Raw genomic sequence first — 18218 nt, forward strand, 5'->3', positions numbered from 1 at the left:
GATATATATGTATATTAATACATAATTATAGTCAATTAATTTAACTAATATAATCTAATTAATATATTTATAATACAATCAATTGTAATTATTATTAATATATATTATAATTAGTTATATATTATAATTACAATTTATTAATTAGTTAATAATGATTTAATTATTTATGCATACATCTAGTTTTCAAAAATAAATTATATATTTTTGCGTAAAAAGACCCATTTTATACAAAAAGGGCATTATGTAGACGAACGCTCTGCATCAAAAGCTGGTAAGTATAGAATCCCCTCCCTAAAGGCAGAGGTCAAAGAGAGACTTGGACCACCCCCCCCCCCTCCCAAAAAAAGATCCATTGACATAAATACTTGAGTGAGCTTCTTCCTGTAACATCACCACATGTGCATTAAAGGGACCACGGCCCCCGCCCTCCATCCCTCATCTCAGCGCAACCTTGCCACCCCCCACCCACCCGCCCACCCGCCGCAGACATGAAACAATCTTCTGGCCTTCCTGCTCCGGGAACGGAGTGTGTGTGTGTGTGTGTGCACACATGGAGCTGGGGTGGGAGGGGGGGGGGCAACGGGCCAACACTTCACAAGGTCCAGCCGACACAAACACCAGGATTCAGGAGCAACTTGACCCCTTCCCTCCTCCTCCCGCCTGCATTAACGCTTAGGAATGTTGGCTGGGCTTTTTTTTTGTTTTTTTTTTTTCCAGGAAATGAAGTCCTCCTCTGTTCATGCACGCACGCACACATACGGCGATCCCTATCCCGGGACACAAACCGCGAGGTTAAGATAACTGGGGTGGGGGGGGTGGAGGCGGCCTCGCGTCTCAATCAGCGCTTTCAACCTCCCGCGCGGACAATCAAAGGGGGCCGCGGCTGGGAAAGGCCCGCCCCTTAGCATCCATTTGAACCCTCTGATCTAAAACGAAAAAAAAAAGACCGGATGGCTCATTGGCCACCAACACCCAAGTCACCATCCGCCATCTTGATACTCCCAAAACAACCATCCTGACCTGTGTAGCGACAAATGGCTGGTTTCGTGGCTGTGAGAAAACATTCCACAGGTAAGTTAGAAAGGTTTACTTTGACACTGTTAAAGATAGTTTGTAAAGGTTGTTTTTTTTTTCTTTTTCTGATTTTCTTAATTCACTTGAACAAAGTTTTGTTTACAGTTGTTGTTCACTGTTGACTCTTCGTCTTTATTGGCCGACGTTTTTTTTTGTTTTGCGAAAAAGCAATCTAAATATTTTCCCAAACTTCATCAGTGGATAAGTTTTTGTGAAATTTTTGATGAATTTCATAATACAGAATTCTGAAAATTGAATTTGACTTTAATGCAATACAATCCAAGTTTAAATTTTCTGTCTGAAATAGGACGTTGCAGAGTCAACAAAAGAACAATGCGTTAACCATGTTTTTTGCCATTGTGAATCCTTATTTCCAAAAATATATCTGGTTAACTGATTGACTTAAAAATTTATGTTTTTATGACAAAAAAAAAATGCTTAGTTTTTTGCTATGTCATGATGATAGTGCTTCACAGCGTATTTTGGGAAAGGTTAACATGTCACGGAAATCGGGCCTTAGCTAATATGGAAGGTTTCTTGCTCGTCACGCTGTTCTATGTCTTTCCTTTGCACTTCGCCGTTTTTGCCTTATCAACTTTGAATTAAAAATCCTTCATGTTACCAGAACTGAAAAAAAAAAAAAAAAAGTCAAGCTCACACGACCAGTTTTAAATCTACATGCCAAACACTGAGGAAAAACCTCACCATAATCCAACCTGTAAATCATTACCGCCGCATGTTTTGGGAGTACCAAGATGGCAGCCGACTGGCTTCAACCAATCCGCACACCGCTAGATGTGTATGCGCTGTCCGGTCTTTTTTTTTTTTTTTTTTAGATCAGCGTTTGAACCCCAATGACCGCTTGACTGGCCCGTTTCTTCTGGTGCCGTTAAAAAGGAAAACACGGCAGACAAATTGGTCTGGAGGGAGGCCTCCACCGACACGACTCGCTGGACAAATTACAGTAATTCTCTACACTGGGAAATACTAACATGTCATGTCATTATCCAAACCTCTTATCCTCACAAGGGTTGCGGGAAAGCCGGAGCCTATCCCGGCTAGCTTCGGGCGAAAGGCGGACTACACCCTGAAATGGTCGCCAGTCGGTCGCGGGGCAGACGTCGAGACCATCGCTGAGCGGGAATCGATCCCACGTTGCCCGTACCAAAGGCAGGCGTGGCGCACCACTACACCATCCGTAACTCTGAAAATACTCATATTGAATAAAAAATATTTCAGACTGGACTTCCCAAAAGCGGCAGTAAAGTTAGAGCATGGAGGAATCCAAATGAGCGGATCCATTAATGCAGCCAGCGGGGGGGTTTGCCCAACTCAGCACTTTCTCCAACGCCGCTTTGCTTTCCGCACTCACCGAAGAATGTTTGCTAATTTTTAAACATGCCATCACGAGGCTGGCCAGGAGGGGCTCGAACCTGAAAAACTGCCCGGAAACCGCCGCCGGAGTGTGTGTGTGTGTGTGTGTGTGTGTGTGTGTGGGGGGGGGGGGGGGTGACTGATGGGAGGCGCTGGCCACATCAGATGCGGCGACTCGTGGGGGGCCCGCACAGCTCGAGTCTGACCGTGCCGCCCCCACCGACAGAGCTCCGTCTGAGTGGGCGGGGGCGGCGGCGGCGCGTTCAAAGCGTCTGAACAATGAGCGGCCCCCTTCACTGTGGTCCCGCTTTAAAGTGAACATGATGAGGGAGGGGGGCAGGAAAACGGAGTCTAAACTTTGTAGACTTTAAAAGCCTTTCATACTGTATATACAAGTGACTACAGTGGACGAGCTGTTTTCTTCGCAGCGTTTTTCTCCTTGATGCGGGCGAGCCGTCGGGTGGCGACCCCCGGACAGCCGCCGCAGTGTCTGACGTTAAACCCTGAACGCATTCAAAATACGGCGGGAGGGATAATTGATGGGTGAGAGGGTTAACGAGTCGAAAAATTGAATGAAAAATAACGTGTTTGTGTCCCGTCCCCTCCCCCACTTCGGCAGATAAGGTCCTGCCGCTCGGCCTCAGGAAGCGCTCGAGACGTGATAAAGACCCTCATGGCGTTGAGCGCGGCGCTTTCACAATGGGGCCCCCGTGACTCCGGGCGAGCGCGCTCAGGGGAGCAGTCTAAACAACGGGCCGCGTGTCAACAAACACGGCCGAGGCTTTACAAGAAGCCCCTTGTCATGCTTTCTTCCTCCCAAAGGAAGGAGAAAAAACGGCAGAGAAGGTGCGAGACGATCACGTAAACCGCGCCGTGGATTCTAATTGTCTACGATATCGTGTATGTATATAGAACATACGTGTCAACAGAACAAACAACTATCTACTGAATGGTTGAATCGAAAGTACTCGTTTACAAACACCGATTGCACTGAAGTTGGGACATTGGAGAATACAATGACTTGGATGGCAGCATGTTGCCGCACCTGTTTAGAGCGTTGACCTCACAGTTCTGAGGACCGGGGTTTAATTCCCAGCCCGACCTGTGTAGAGTTTGCATGTTCTCCCCGTGCCTATGTGGGTTTTCTCTGGGCACTCCGGTTTCCTCCCACATCCCAAAAACATGCATTAATTGGACACTCTAAATTGCCGTCTCTTTGTGCCCTGCAATTGGCTGGCAACCAGTGCAGGGTGTGCCTGTTGACAGCTGGGATAGGCTCCAGCACTCCCTATGAGCCTAGTGAGGATAAGGGGCAAAAAAATGGATGGATATTGCCTTATTGTGAATTTGATGCCTCCAACATAATGAATGTCAGTGACCTTTGATCCGACATGCTAAAACTCTACAATGCAAAGCGAAAGTTATCAACAAACACCCAGAAATGGCCCCATTCGACCTAATTGCAGTAAGGCAATTGGCTATGCACAGCTATCCATCCATCAATCCGTCCATCCATTTTCTTTGCGGCTTATCCTCACAAGGGTCGCTGGGAGTGCGGGAGCTGCAGCTTCCCAGCTGTCAACAGGCAGGAGGCGGGGTACACCCTGAACTGTTTGCCAGCCAACCGCAGTGCACATGGAGACGGACAACAGTCGCACTCACAATCACACCTACGGGCAATTTAGTGTGTTCAGTTACTATTGCATGTTTTTGGGATGTGGGAGGAGTGCCCGGAGAAAACCCACGCAGCAGTTATGATGTTCATTTTTTAGACTTTCACTAGTCAGAACTAAAAAAAAAAAAAAAAAAAAAGAGCATATTTTGTTGGTTAGACAGATATTTTAAGGTCTGGAAAAGGCTTCAACGGGGTTCGTTGCTAGATGAGCGTTCTTAGAAAGTTTATGAATCTGAGCCACGAGTCGACGGGTGATTGAGAGGTAGGGGAAAAAAAAAAAACCTCATAAGACGAAAACATTCGCAAGCGCATTTACGGCGGTGGCGTCCAGCTGTGCCGAGGTCCCACGCTTTGACTCGCTCATGATAACAAAGCACCCGCGTCTGAATGTTAAACGCCGCTCAGCTCGATCTCGGAGGTGCACACTGAACTGAAACTCGGAACACAGAACGACAAAGTCATCGGAAGTTCGGCTACTTGATAAGCGGAACACAAATGAAGAACGGGAAATTGCTTCATGGTGCAACAAAATTTGCTTCCATCTATTTAAAACTATTACTTGATATGTCTCTCTTATCACAGAAAATACTGTGTGAATATTTTTCAAAAGGAACATTATCATCGATGCTAGCAGCAAGACACCAAACTAATGTTGTGGTCGTCAAAACCCGCGGCAGACTTTTGTCCAGGCTATTGCTAACGCTGTTAGCATTGAAAATGTATAAACATTTGAAACTTAGGTTCTTTACAATATAAAAATAAGGAAAGTAAAATCACTTCACAATGATAGTACCCCCGATACTAGCAACCACACAAAATGTCTAAATTGGTAACAGAACTTGTTTACAAGATCAAAATAACGAAAGTAAAATTACTTAAAAATGATGTCACCAATGCTAGCAAGAACACGACACACTAAATGGCCAATCCTTGTCCAGTTTGATCGATGACGCATGAAATCAACTTATGACCAGTACGAAATCTTATAACTTTCCTACATTAGAAACCAAGAAACTGTAGAATAATTTTTTAAAAGGACCATCATCATCATCATCGATGATCGGGATCTGTTGGGCATTTGAAAAATATGTCAGATTCCTGTCCAGTTTGGTCAAAAAACGACTAAGTTGTTGTCCCTTGAAAAGCTAAATATTAGCAAATTAAAAGGAATTATGACTGCATTCCAACATAGACATCTTAATGCGAGCAATAACAACAACAACAACAACAAACTCATTTTATGGCCGACTGCTGTCCATCGTAGCGTACCAAACAATCATGTAAAGCGCATTGAGTTATCTTGTGTATGAAATGCGCTATATTAATAAATTTGCTTTGCTAACAGAACTTGTCTGTGTTATAATAACACAAACATTGTGGATTTTCTTGTAATAACCAACAGATTTTGACAAATGAAAAACTGCGCGAGGATTTTTGTCCATTTTAGCTTACTTCTGATTGTTGCCCAGCGTTGCTAAATAATGCCAAAAATGACCAAATTAGCCATTTATGAATAAAAAAAAACATTCAGTCATTTTACAATATTGTAATAGAATTAATATTATAGATTAATAGAGTCATCTGGGCACACTGTAGCACAGGTGTCAAACTCAAGGCCCGGGGGCCAGATCTAGGCTCGGATCTGGTTTTATGTGGCCCGCAAAGTCAAATCTCGAGTGTCAATTTCCATGATTCTTGTAAAAATCTGCACCAAAATTTCAAATTGGCATATATCAAGAATGATAAAGTTGAGATATTACAAGCATTTTTGTGTGACCGAACGCGAATAGCTGGAAAAACACATTACCCTTGATTTCTGATTCCAAAACTAGATGATAAATTGATGACGTGAATATGACGCGATGATTAAGTATTTTTGCTCCACAGTCATAACGGCCCTCTGGGGGAAACCGGAACAATGCGGCCCACCAGAAAAATGAGTTTGACACCCCTGCACTATAGCGTGGAAAGCAAATCAAAAATCAACCTCGGATGTCTTGGGCCTTGAAAAGAAACTAAACGTGTTATTATTATTATTATTTTTCTTTTTCAACAGTATCTAACTGGAGCGAACCTCAATCGGGCTCCGCCGGGATCTGCATAAATTGAGGGACGGGCGAGTCGCGGCAGGATCCTCGGCATTATGCATACGACTTGAAGGCCTGTCACCGAGAATCAAGCGAGGTGTCCGTCCCGCGGTGGCGAGGCGCCGCTAATTATTGGATCAGAGACGGAGCGGCTTCTGAGCGCAACTGTGGCGAAAGGAGGAGGAAGTGGTGGGCGTGGGGGGTTGGGGGGGGGAAAGAGAGATAAAAAAAAAAAAGCGGCCCAATTTGGGGAGCTACTGGGTCATGAATCGATCAACGGGGTTGAGAACCTTTGTGGCGGTTTTTTAACGTGAGAGCAGATTAGTCACAAGTGAGCGGCTTTTCGGGGCGGAATAACAGGATGCCGCCATGGAGGTAAAATAGCCAGCCGTCCATTTTCCGCGGCACTCATCCTCATTAGGGTGAGCTGGAGCATATCGCGGCTGACTGGGCCAGAAGGCTAAGAACAGCTTTTTTTTATTTGGTTCTGTTTGTTGTTTCAGTGTTTTTTAATCAAAAGTTTTTGGAGGGTCTTTTTGTTTGTGTTTTTTTACCATTTTTTTTTTTATGTTACCAAAATGTTTTCCCCTGAAAATAATTCTAAAAATGCATTTTTGTTAACATCCAACTTTTTGTCAAAATTTTATTTTCATTGAATATGTAAACATTTTTTTTAAATATTGAACTTGTATACTTTATGAAGTCTTTACATTTATTTGAAAGATACTCTCAGCAAAATAAAAAAAGTCTCTGAAAAAAACAATATTGTCAGGATAAAATAGAAGAATAAAACTTGATATCTCTCTCTCTCTCTCTCTCTCTGTCTCTCTCTCTCTCTCTCTCTCTCTCTCTCTGTCTCTCTCTCTCTCTCACTCTATATATATATATACATACATACATATATATATATATATATATATATATACATACATACATATATATATATATATATATATATATATATATATATAAAATTTCTTTTTGGGGGGGCAAAATTTCTTAGGAGAAAAAAGACTTGATAAAGAAGTATACAAGTCCAATATTAAAATTTTTGTTTTACATATTCAATGAAAAAAAATGTAGATTTTCTAAGAATTTTTGCTCCAAAAAAAAATATATATATATCAAATGTCTATTTTATCCTAACAATATATTTTTTGTTCAAAAATACTTGACTTTTTTTTTATTTCCTGACAGTATCTTTCAAATAAATACAAAATGTTTTCATTAAAAAAAAAGAATACTTGTTCTTGAAAATGAAAAAAAAAATTTTGTTGAAAACACCGCTTTTCCTCAATTAATGAAAATAACGTTTTGTTAATTCAAAAATTCAGAAATTGTTGAAAATATAAACATTTTTTTTAAATGCATCTTTGGTTTAAAAATATTTGAGTTTTTCATTGAATGTGCAATGTTTTTGTTGAGAACATAAAAGTTATTCATTGTTTTCCTTGAAAATGTAAAAAAAAAAAAAAATGTTTTTTTTTAGTTGCAGAATTTTTCAGAGATTTTAAGACAGATCCGCTAACTACTAATCGGCAGAATTTGCAGTGTGGGAAGTAGAAGGAAGAAAATCTTCTTTAAACAAACAAACAAAACGGGTAAGTAAAAGTAATGGTCCTTTTTGAACCCAACCGACACTTAGTGACACGGACCCGATCGATACATCTCGCCTTTTGTCCCGGCCGTATAATAGACACCGTGAAATCTTATTAAGGCAAAGCGGCTCATTAAAAAAAGGAGGCTAAAAAAATGTCTGCTTAAAAAAAAAAGAGACGCAACACATGTAGACCATATGGAGCAAGGATGACGTTGGAAACTAAGAAAAAAAAAAATAAACATAACTCTAACTTGTTCTCTTCATCAGAATAGATGAACACAGATTTTTTTTTTTTTTAAACCACCTTTAAGATATAAACACACACACACACACACATCTTAATGGACACAATGACTACGCCATGGACCTTTTTTAGGATTAGTCTGTTTAGCTCTTTACGTGATGACCTGATAGAAGAAAAGAGGGAGGTGTGGGGTGCGTGAGGTGCGTGGGGGTGTCTTACCATTTTCTCAGATGTACGCCGTTTTCATTCTCTGCCCCGTACCTGCAGAAAATGGCATCTTTTAAAACGAGATGGACAAATAAAATAAACGTGGAGGATTTGCAACACGGTGACGGAGATCCTCACACACACACCCCATCACCCCCCGAGTCGATCGATGCTTGTTTAGTATGCTTTTTCTTTGGCTTTTTGGGGGGATGCAACCGCGGAAAATGTCGAGGCGCAAAATACAATACCGGTTTCCATTTAAAGTAAGGCTAAAGCAACAATATGTTCAAAAGCAAGAAGAAAAGATGAACAGCAAAGCTAGCTCAGCCTCTCGTCTCCCTGGCACGCGTTTTGATCTGACATCCGATAGTTGCTCCGTGGGACGTCACATGAGACCTCAGCTCAGTGAGCATCTTTTTTGTGTGTGTGTCCTACAGAGCTCGTGCACGTGATGTCACCATTTTCACGCCGCCATATTGCCGGACAAACAGAGCCGCTCGACGTTGTGGGGGACGTTGAACCGGAGGAGAATATTTACAATACCCGAGATCTATTTTGGTATTGGTTGTCATAACAGACGAGACACATTTAGATTAGAATTGAATACGAGCTGAAAAGATCGATGGAGTTCGGCAAAGGTTAACGTGTAGCCGAAAACGCTTCCGCGTTCACGAGCTGTCTCCCCGTCACTATGTGGGATTTGTTCCTGATTGAGAACAGATCCAGCAACGAAGTATTCGTATGTGTCCAGACATTTATACGCTTTCAAACTTTTCGGTGTAAATTTCGACGACTTACTCACTCGATCCATGTGTGTATCCGGTTGTCCAAGAAAAGCGGAAGCGAATTAACAGTCCAATTTCTTATCGGCGAAAACATCAACTATATGCCGAGTTTATCTAGTTTTTCAACGTACCTTTGTTTATTTTCACCTTCTAAATGTCTGACGGTATCTGACAAGACTCTGGGCGTCGTGCTACGAGACGTATTTCCGTGTCGTCTCCAACCGACTTGGCATCGAGCAATGCTTAGCTTGACCGGCAATATGGCGACGTAAACAAAAATTCACCTGATTTTATGACGTATGTGCACGAGCTCTATAAAACAAAGAAATAAAAACTGGAAAACTGCAGTAAAAAGAATAATAATCCATCCACTTTCTTCGCCGCTTGTCCTCACAAGAGTTGCAGGAGTGCTGGAGCTTATCCCAGCTGTCAACGGGCAGGAGGCGGGGTACACCCTGAACTGGTTGCCAACCAACCACAGCGCAGTCACAATCACACCTACGGGCAATTTAGAGAGTCCAATTAATGTTACATTTTTTGGGGGATGTGGGAAGAAACAGGAGTGCCCGGAGAAAAGCCACGCAGGCACAGGGGAGAACATGCAAACTCCACACAGTCGGAGCCGGGACTTGGACCCCGGTCCTCAGAACTGTGAGGCCAACGAGGTAACCAGATGCACCGTGTCGCCTACTTTTTTTTTTTAAAAGCACTCGAGATAAGTGGTGCGACTTGCTCGGGTGGTGTCGTGTTCCAAAACGAGGTCAGCGGGGAGGAACGCCGACGAGGCCGACAAACAAACAAGTTTTCGGGTCAAGGCGAGTTGGTCAGACTAATCCCAAAGCAGGCGTGACGTACGGGGACAAGATGGCAGGTCGTCCGGGGCGGGGGGTGTCGACTCACCTGCGGCCGACTCCTGGATCTTCTCCCGCTTCCGCTTCTTCTTCTTCCCCTAAAAATATACAGAGGAACGCATAAAGTGTGGCTCCAGCACTCACGCTCACTAGACCACTCTGATTGGCTGCTGCTGACTGCCATGTTCACTCATCCCCTGCCGGACATCCCCGGCGGCATGCGCTCCGCCGCCAAGCCCGCCGCCGACGACCACAAAACGGCCAAGCTGAAGTCGTTTCCTAGCCCAGACATGCTACATACAAATATTTGCTTTTCCTCCTTGAAAACTTGTGACTTTTTATTTGTTAATATAAAAGTTGAAAATACGGCTTTGTTCAAACTGTGCACATTTTTTGTGGAAAATTATTTTTCAAATTATAGTAATTGGTTATTTTTTGTCAAAATTGAAAACTTGTGACTTTTCATTTGTTAATATAAAAGTTAAAAATACATCTTTGTTCAAACTGTGCACATTTTTTGTGGAAAATTATTTTTCCCATTATTTTAATTGGTTATTTTTTGTCAAAACAATGTTTTTCAAATATAAACATTTTGCGAACTTCTATTTCCCTTTTTTGTTTTGCAGACAAGATCATTTTTTTTCATCAAACATTTTGGTTGATGACATACACTTCATAACTGGACTTTTTTTGATTGAAAATGTAAAAACATTTTTATCTGGAATGTATGACTTTTTATGGAAAGCGTACACATTTTTTTGCGGAAAATATCTTCTTAATTTGAGAATGAAAACAAAATCTTATTAAAAATGTAACTTTTTTTCATGAAAACAAAATTTTCTCCACCTTTTTGGTTAGGTATGCATATTAAAAACTCATAACATATGACCTTTTCCTTGCAAAAGTAAAAAAGAAAGTAGTACAATTTTTCTTCTGTTTATATTTTATTTAAGGATAGATTACGCGAGGGCTGCAGCTATCAAGTCATTTTGGAATCGATTGCTCTACCGATTATCCCTGCTATTAATTGAATAACGGCGTACAATTTAATTGTTTTAATATTTTGATGTACTTTTGGCAATTAGCACGCAACGATGGTCGTCCATTCTTTGAAGTCCCTCTTAATGACGTGTCAGCACAAAGCGCAATTCAGAAACGCTCACTGCCATAAAAGCTCATCCAGGATGATGACGAGCTCCCCTCCCGGGCTGGGTTTTCTTCCCGGAGGGGTGCTGAGTATTTACCCCCCCCCCCCCCCAAGGGAGATGATGTAGGGGGGAGAATAGAGCTATATAGATTCTTTAGGTCTCCTCGAATATGAGCAGCACTTTTGCTTTTGCTGCTAATCTAATCCACGTATTCATGAGCTAATCTGTCAGCAACGAGGAGACGCACACACGCGGTGGCGGGTGCTAGAGGAGAAGAGAACGTCCTTCATCGGGAGTTTTCGCTTTTTGTGAGGAAGGGGGGGGGGGGGGTGTCATGCCAACCACCTGCGTTGGCAAAGTGTGCTGATAGCATCATCATCATAAAATCTCTGTCCTGTCATTTTAGTACAAGATGGCCACAGTTACTGCATAATAATAATTTAAATGAGGCTCTAAATTGCCCCGAGGTGCGATTGTGAGTGTTTGTCTCCATGTGCCCTGCGATTGGCTGGCGACCAGTTCAGGGTTCACCCCGCCTCCTGCACGTTGACAGCTGGGATAGGCTCCCGGCACTCCCCGCGGCCCTTGTGAGGATGAGCGGCGAAGAAAAAGGATGGATGGATAATTGAAAGGTGCAAAGAGAGCTGCGTTCAGTCCCAGTTTTGAAGAGACTCGCATCCCGGGCACTTTCATCCGCCGAAAATTTGGGCTCACTTGGAAATCGACTGACTTTTGAAAGAAAAACACTTTTTCTAGTCACAATGTTTTCATTGAGGAGAGTAAATTATTCTCAAATTAAGTCTAGACATTATTAATGTAGTTAAAAAAAATCATAAATACAAGACTTACATCTCGAAAACAACTTTTTTCACGAGAATTTACAACTCCATTATTGTGATATTACAACTCATCAAAAAAATATGACTCATACTTGATTTTTTTAATCGAAAAATGTCAAACTTTTTTTCAAATAATATGACTCTATTTTTGTAATATGGCAACTAATTATTAAATACTTTTTTCCTAAAATTATACATTTTTATTAAAATATACAACTGTTTTTAATGACTATATATATATATATATATATATATATATATATATAAATTTTTATTACATCATTCCTCTTGAAGCCTTTCTGTTTTCAAATTTTTTTATTGAAAATATACATTTTATTCTTATAGTATTACTACCTTGAATCCAATACAAAACGTATATAAAAGCACTTATATTATGAGTTTAATCATCCATTTTTAACATTTTTTTTCTCTTAAATTTATGTCTCTGAGCAAAAAACTACATCTTTTTTCTTGAAAACGTATTTTATTCTCGTCATGTTATGACTTGAATCTTGCTCATATACGAAATACTTTTATAAAATTTATAATATATACATTTATAAATGGAATTTTGAAATAAAAAATATACAATTTTATTCTTGTAGTATTACTACCTTGAATCCAATACAAAACGTATATAAAAACACTTGTAATATTATGAGTCAAATCATCCATTTTCAACATTTTTTTCTTTCATTTTGTCTTTGAGCAAAAAATATACAACTTTATTCTTGAATACATACAACTTCAAAAATGATATTTATTTTTAGCAAATGCCCACGACTGTCATTCCTGCTTTATTCCCGTAATATTAATGACTTTAATCTGTCGCATATTTCCTGCCCCCCCTTTCTTTTTTCGTCGTCTCTCCCGCTGTTTCCACCTCCTATAACACAAAGGTCGGGCGAAACGACTTTAATTTAGTTTTGCAACATCGTGGCTAACTTCTTCATCGAACTAGTGTATTACACGACTTAACGTATACCCGTGTATAATAGCGTATCAATTTGGAAATGTCTCTCAGCATGGCGTTTGTGTTTGGCGGCGCAGGAGCACTGGCAGGAAAGGAGGAAGGATGCCGTCGATGTCCGAGGGGAGGCAGATAAACACCACAAAGCGCTTTTTTTCTTTTCTCTCAAATTCTTTTTTTTTTTTCCTTTTCTTTTCGGGCCGGTGGTGGAGTGAACGTGAGTGCCGGAGCCACACTTTCATAAGGGCTGGTGCTCTCTCGCTCTCTCGTTCGTTCTCTCTCTCTCTTTCTCAGGCACTCACACAGTAATAGTAAGATATCATTTGAAAAAATGACTAAAAGTATACAACTTTCTTTCCCTCTAAACCAGCGGTCCCCAACCTTTTATGCACCAGAGACCGGTTTAGATTACGCATTTCGTCTTAGACTCTTCTTCTTGGCCTTTTTCCTCTTGAAATGAAGTTCTTCCAAGACATTTTGTTTGTTTGTTTAAAGACTTATTTTCAGTAACATATCACATGACCGACGTGTAGTCTAGTGTTAGTTCGTTCGGCAAAATTTCGTCAAAAAGAACAAATCTTTTCATCAAATGTAATGAACGGAATCACTTTATGAAACGATTGGTTCTTCGAGCTTGGCCGCTGCCACGAGCGAGTCGGTTGAGAGTGGAAACGGAACCGTTGCAGCATCTTGTGCGGTTTTCACGCATCAATTGCGACGTGCAACTGTTGCGTTGGAGAAGAGCCGCACGTTCAAAAAAATGTAAAACAAAAACCCGCATTTTACATGCAAAAACGCAATTAAACGGAAACTACTTAAATTGGCCATTCCTTCTAGGTGTCTTGGTAAAAAAAAAAAAAACGCCTATATATATATATGTATATATATAAAATTAATATATAGTAATTAATTAATTAAGATAGATTATATATTAAATTAACAATTTTTGGGAATTATTATATAATGAATACATTTTTCCTTATAAAACACGTTTTATCTCAATTTATTAATTCATTAAATATTACAAACTTAATCTTGAAAATAAACCCAAGTTATTCTTCTAAAATATGCACTTTAGCTAAAGAATATCCCACTTTTATTCCCCTACAAAATGCACATTATTCTTCCAATATTACAACCTGAAATCTAGAAAACTAAGTGTCGTAGTATATTCATACATCGTATATTATCGTCCCGCGATAATTGCACACGTGCACAAAATGTATTTTGTTCAATCGCAACACGAAACGTCAATCGTTAGCAAGCTAAACTCGACGCTGCAATCACATCAGTCTGAAACAAAGAGCCGACCCAAATGGCGGCCATTAAGCATGCGGGGGAGGGGCTTATTGTGGGCGGCAGAGTTTTTTTTTTTTTTTTTTTTAATACGCACAACACACGCAGACAGAGTCATTTGCGCGCACTCACATACAAGCACCTCTGCAGAGCTGTCCTGTTAGTACTTACATAGTTGTCTCGGGCAGACCATCCTGGGTAGAGCTGCATGTGGAGCTGTCGTTCCTTGCGGGCTAACTCATAATACTTAGCCTGCTCTTCCCGAGATAACGCATGCCACTGTTTTTAGCAACAACAACAAAAAAAAAAAAAAAGGGAGAAAATGTCATCAGTTATATGGATTTGTGGGAATTTTCTCACTTTAAATAGAAAAGACTCCCAAAATAAATATCGTAATTCACGGCCTACGGAGCGCACATGGTTACAAGCCTCGCCGAGTACATTTGGAAAGGAAATACCAATTGGTCCATACATAAGCCCCACCCGTGTAAAAGCCACAAGTGCCCACATTGAAACACGAGATATTTACAAAGAAAGACGGTACACAAAAAGAGTTTAACACTAGAGCTAGTGCTAATGCTAACACTAGCGCTAATAATAACAGGGCCAGTTAAAATAAAACGGACCGATAAATATCACTGAGACACGCCAGTAACACAGCAGCATCACACTCGCGCAGCGCTAACAGGGCCGGTAAAAGTCACTTCCTCGGCACATATATTCCACCGGTCTCATTCTTAGCTTTTCCGCTCGAGTGCCCCCTTGCGGCCGTTAGAAAAAAAATGCACAAATTAGCCGCATCGCCGCATAAACCGCAGCGTTGAGTGTGGAAAAAAAGTTGCGGTTTGTAGGCCGGAAATTCCAGTAAATAAATCAATGTACCGACCAAAGAACACGAGAGTAGAAATCAGGATTTTAATACACCGCTGCGGTTCCACTCTTAAAAACAACACACTTGCCCAATTCCAAACTAGATCGGTTATGATGTCAAAATAAACGGGTGGTCCGAACACTCTCGGGTCAACAATCCAAAAAAAAAAAAAACGTAGAGTATGTGATTGCGCGCCACCTACCCGCCGTCCTAGAATCTGATTGATGGCGGCGCTCTCCTTCAGCGTGCACTCGGCCACCACGTTCGCGCGCATCTCTTTCATGTAGAGCATGAAGGCGTTGAGCGGCTTCTTGATATGCGGTCTTTTGGGCTCCTGCTCCTTCCGCTGTTCGTGTTGGGGTTTCCTGCGCCGGGGGACCAAAACGCAAACGGAGGGTAAACATAAGAGTTCACAAAGATATCACGAGCGCCATCTTGGCAATGTCGGATTCCACGATTAACGATCTGGAGAATTATTCATTTAGGAGTATTCCAGAAAAAAAGGAGTATCTCAGATGTACTGGAGGTGTCAGGGGTTAAGGGTCACACACTCCTGTCACCCTCCCACTCTGGTAATGGTTCTGAAGCAACATTGTGTTTTTCCTGTGATATTTCACTGCCACCTGGTGGACAAAGCCGAAACACCACACGGAGCAGCACCATGTCAATTGAAGCATAAACTCATAATGCAACAATTTCACTCTTTGCATTCCGTTTAAATGGTATAACTGTATATTTTCATTAAGTGTAATGCGGTCGAATACTAGTTCTTGTCTTAAAACACATTACAACAAATACTGCGGGTGTTTTTTTTTGGTGGGTTTCATTCTTTTCGTGGGGGAAAGTTGATTTGAGACACGAGTGAATTAACTAGCAGGCTTGGCCATCCATGGAATAAATCAAACTCATATCTCAAGGTATTAGTGTAATGTTATTTCTCTACAAAAGACGGCCCGAAAGAGTCTCTCTCTCTTCCCCTCATGTCTGTGGCACTCGGGTGAAACTTTCGAATAAGACGGCAGGATGGCCGTGGATAATGCTGCTATCAGCCAATACCACTTCAGGGTGCTATCAGGCGTGTTGCGGTATCATCCGGGACCAGGATCTGGGGCTGGCCTAGCGCTTGCGCACCACCGCCATCCCCCCCCCAGGCTAAATGAGCCCCTTTATCGAGCCCTCGCCGATAGATAAGCTGCTCACTTCAAGGGGAAAGCTAGTTTGTGAGTGAAACGGGCTCAATATCTGAAAGCGACGCGGCGGTGAAAGTGGGGGTGGGGGTGGGGGGGGGTGGGGGGGGGGTCAGGGGGCACACTCACATGTGCATGATGTCGGTTTCGTGCAGGGGCTCGTGTTTGACCTGGGGGTTGACGATGGCCGGGTGGGGAATCCCCGTGGCGTGAGGGCCCGGCGGTCCCGGGACCATGTGGTGGGAGAACCTGCGACGTCAAAAAACAACAGTGTAAGGCCGGTGTGGATGGATGGATGGATGGACGGATGGATGGACAGATTGATAGATAAGTAGATACAGGAATTATCTCAAAAGATTTAGTAAACATGTTATCCATACAAATATTTTTTAAAATACAGGAGTAGAATAGCTAAAATTCCAGAGTGGGCGGAAGATATTTAACAATTTAATCCTGATTGATGACATTTTAAGGCCACTTTGATCACATTTAAGATCCCTTATTAAATATGAGCAATTTAGGAACGTGTAGCAAGGATACCGGCACAATATAATAACGGGGGTGGACCGATTATCAGCGCCGTTATTATCCACATTTTGACACATCTCACGATCAATTGAAAAGTGGGTAAACGTCATGGAATTATTCATTTAACTTCATAAGAGATGCTGCTGACCCTGGGAACTGTTTTGTTTTTGTTTTGCATTTCTGTTATATTAATGTTTTGGAAAACTTAATTTACTGTGAAAAAGACATTTTCGCTGAACTTTAATACTTGACATGCTACTCAGCCTGGGAGGTCCATGGACTATTTTTAAATTTTAAATCAATTTTAATTTTAAATCAAAGACGTCTATTGTCTCACATAAAAAAGACAAAAAAAAAATAATAACATGTTACTATAGCTCGGCGACATAACATAATTTGCAGACAAATTAAGTCAGCGGATAATTTCTGGCAGCACGGTGGTCAAGTAGCCACAATGTGGTGACGCACAGCTTTGAGGTTGGGGGTTCCAATCTGGGCTTCAACTTTCCTATGTGGATTTTGCATGTTCGCCCCACACGCAAACTCCGGGATCTCAGCCCCGAACCTTGAAACTGCGTGGCGGCCTCGCTAACCACTGTGCAGCCAAACTACACGGCCCGTTTAGCGCAAAAGGAAGTCCAAGTCTTGGGAGATGGACTCACCATCCCAGTGGCGGCGTGAGCTGTCCCACTCCCCCCGGAGACAGAGAGTAGAAGTTGGCCATGTCTGGTCCCGGATGATGCCTGGACATTCCTAAACCAGAAACAATAGCCACGTAATAATAATAATAAGTATAATTATGGTAGAGAAACCTAACATATTTTTCCTAGACTAAAGTGCACACTGTATGTAAAAATGTATGACATGATGTCTCTCCTAATTATTTCGCCCCCCCCCCCCAAAAAAAGGAAAGAAAAGAAAATTTGAGCTCTTTATTAGCAGTGCCAGTTTATGTTTACTGTCAAAGGGTAAGAAGAGCTGCATTTTTGTTAGATGCACATTGTAGGGTTAGCTAGCTATATTAGATTCTCTTAAGCGGCACCGATGTTGTTGCTTGGTGAACAGTGTCCATGCGCTATATATTCTACACACAGTGTAGTGTATGAAATGCATAGTTCAAACGAAAGTTTACTTAGCTTAATGCTAACAAATAATGCAGACCACCTTACACAGGCTAACAAATAACGTCTGAGTTGTGGTGAACATGAACTGTGGCGCAACACATGTAGACAAGCAAAATAACAATACTTACAGGCATATATTTTAAACGTACATAATAATTTAACTAATATTACTGTGGCTTACTGAATCAGTTGTGAAACTCTTCCAAGTACAGTGGTACCTCGGTTTTCAAACGTATCTGTTTTCATACAAATCGGTTTTCGAACGAAAATTCTGACATTTTTTTTTGCTTTGCTTTTCGAAACGAAAATCGGTATTTGAACGCCCCGACCAGCTGACCCACGATGATTTGTCACTGTG

The 18218-nt window shown here is 41.5% G+C and overlaps 1 protein-coding gene across 3 annotated transcripts in view; it reads right to left on the reverse strand.

Moving 5' to 3' along the window:
- lef1 (lymphoid enhancer-binding factor 1) overlaps positions 1 to 18218 on the reverse strand; it is a 73401-nt gene that overhangs the window by 2800 nt on the left and 52383 nt on the right. Inside the window, exons 5-10 of one of the 3 annotated variants that reach the window (XM_061828673.1) lie at positions 17399 to 17489; positions 16338 to 16457; positions 15224 to 15386; positions 14322 to 14429; positions 9947 to 9989; positions 8274 to 8315 (exon numbers count right to left, since the gene is read on the reverse strand). In XM_061828673.1, coding sequence (XP_061684657.1) covers positions 8281 to 8315; positions 9947 to 9989; positions 14322 to 14429; positions 15224 to 15386; positions 16338 to 16457; positions 17399 to 17489 — 560 coding nt within the window. In that variant the 3' untranslated portion in view covers positions 8274 to 8280. Of the gene's footprint in view, positions 1 to 8273; positions 8316 to 9946; positions 9996 to 12323; positions 12771 to 14321; positions 14430 to 15223; positions 15387 to 16337; positions 16458 to 17398; positions 17490 to 18218 lie in introns of those variants that run through there. The other 2 variants (XM_061828675.1, XM_061828674.1) reach the window with 2 other exon arrangements.

This window comes from Syngnathoides biaculeatus, chromosome 9 (assembly GCF_019802595.1).
Source record: "Syngnathoides biaculeatus isolate LvHL_M chromosome 9, ASM1980259v1, whole genome shotgun sequence".
NCBI lineage: Eukaryota > Metazoa > Chordata > Actinopteri > Syngnathiformes > Syngnathidae > Syngnathoides > Syngnathoides biaculeatus.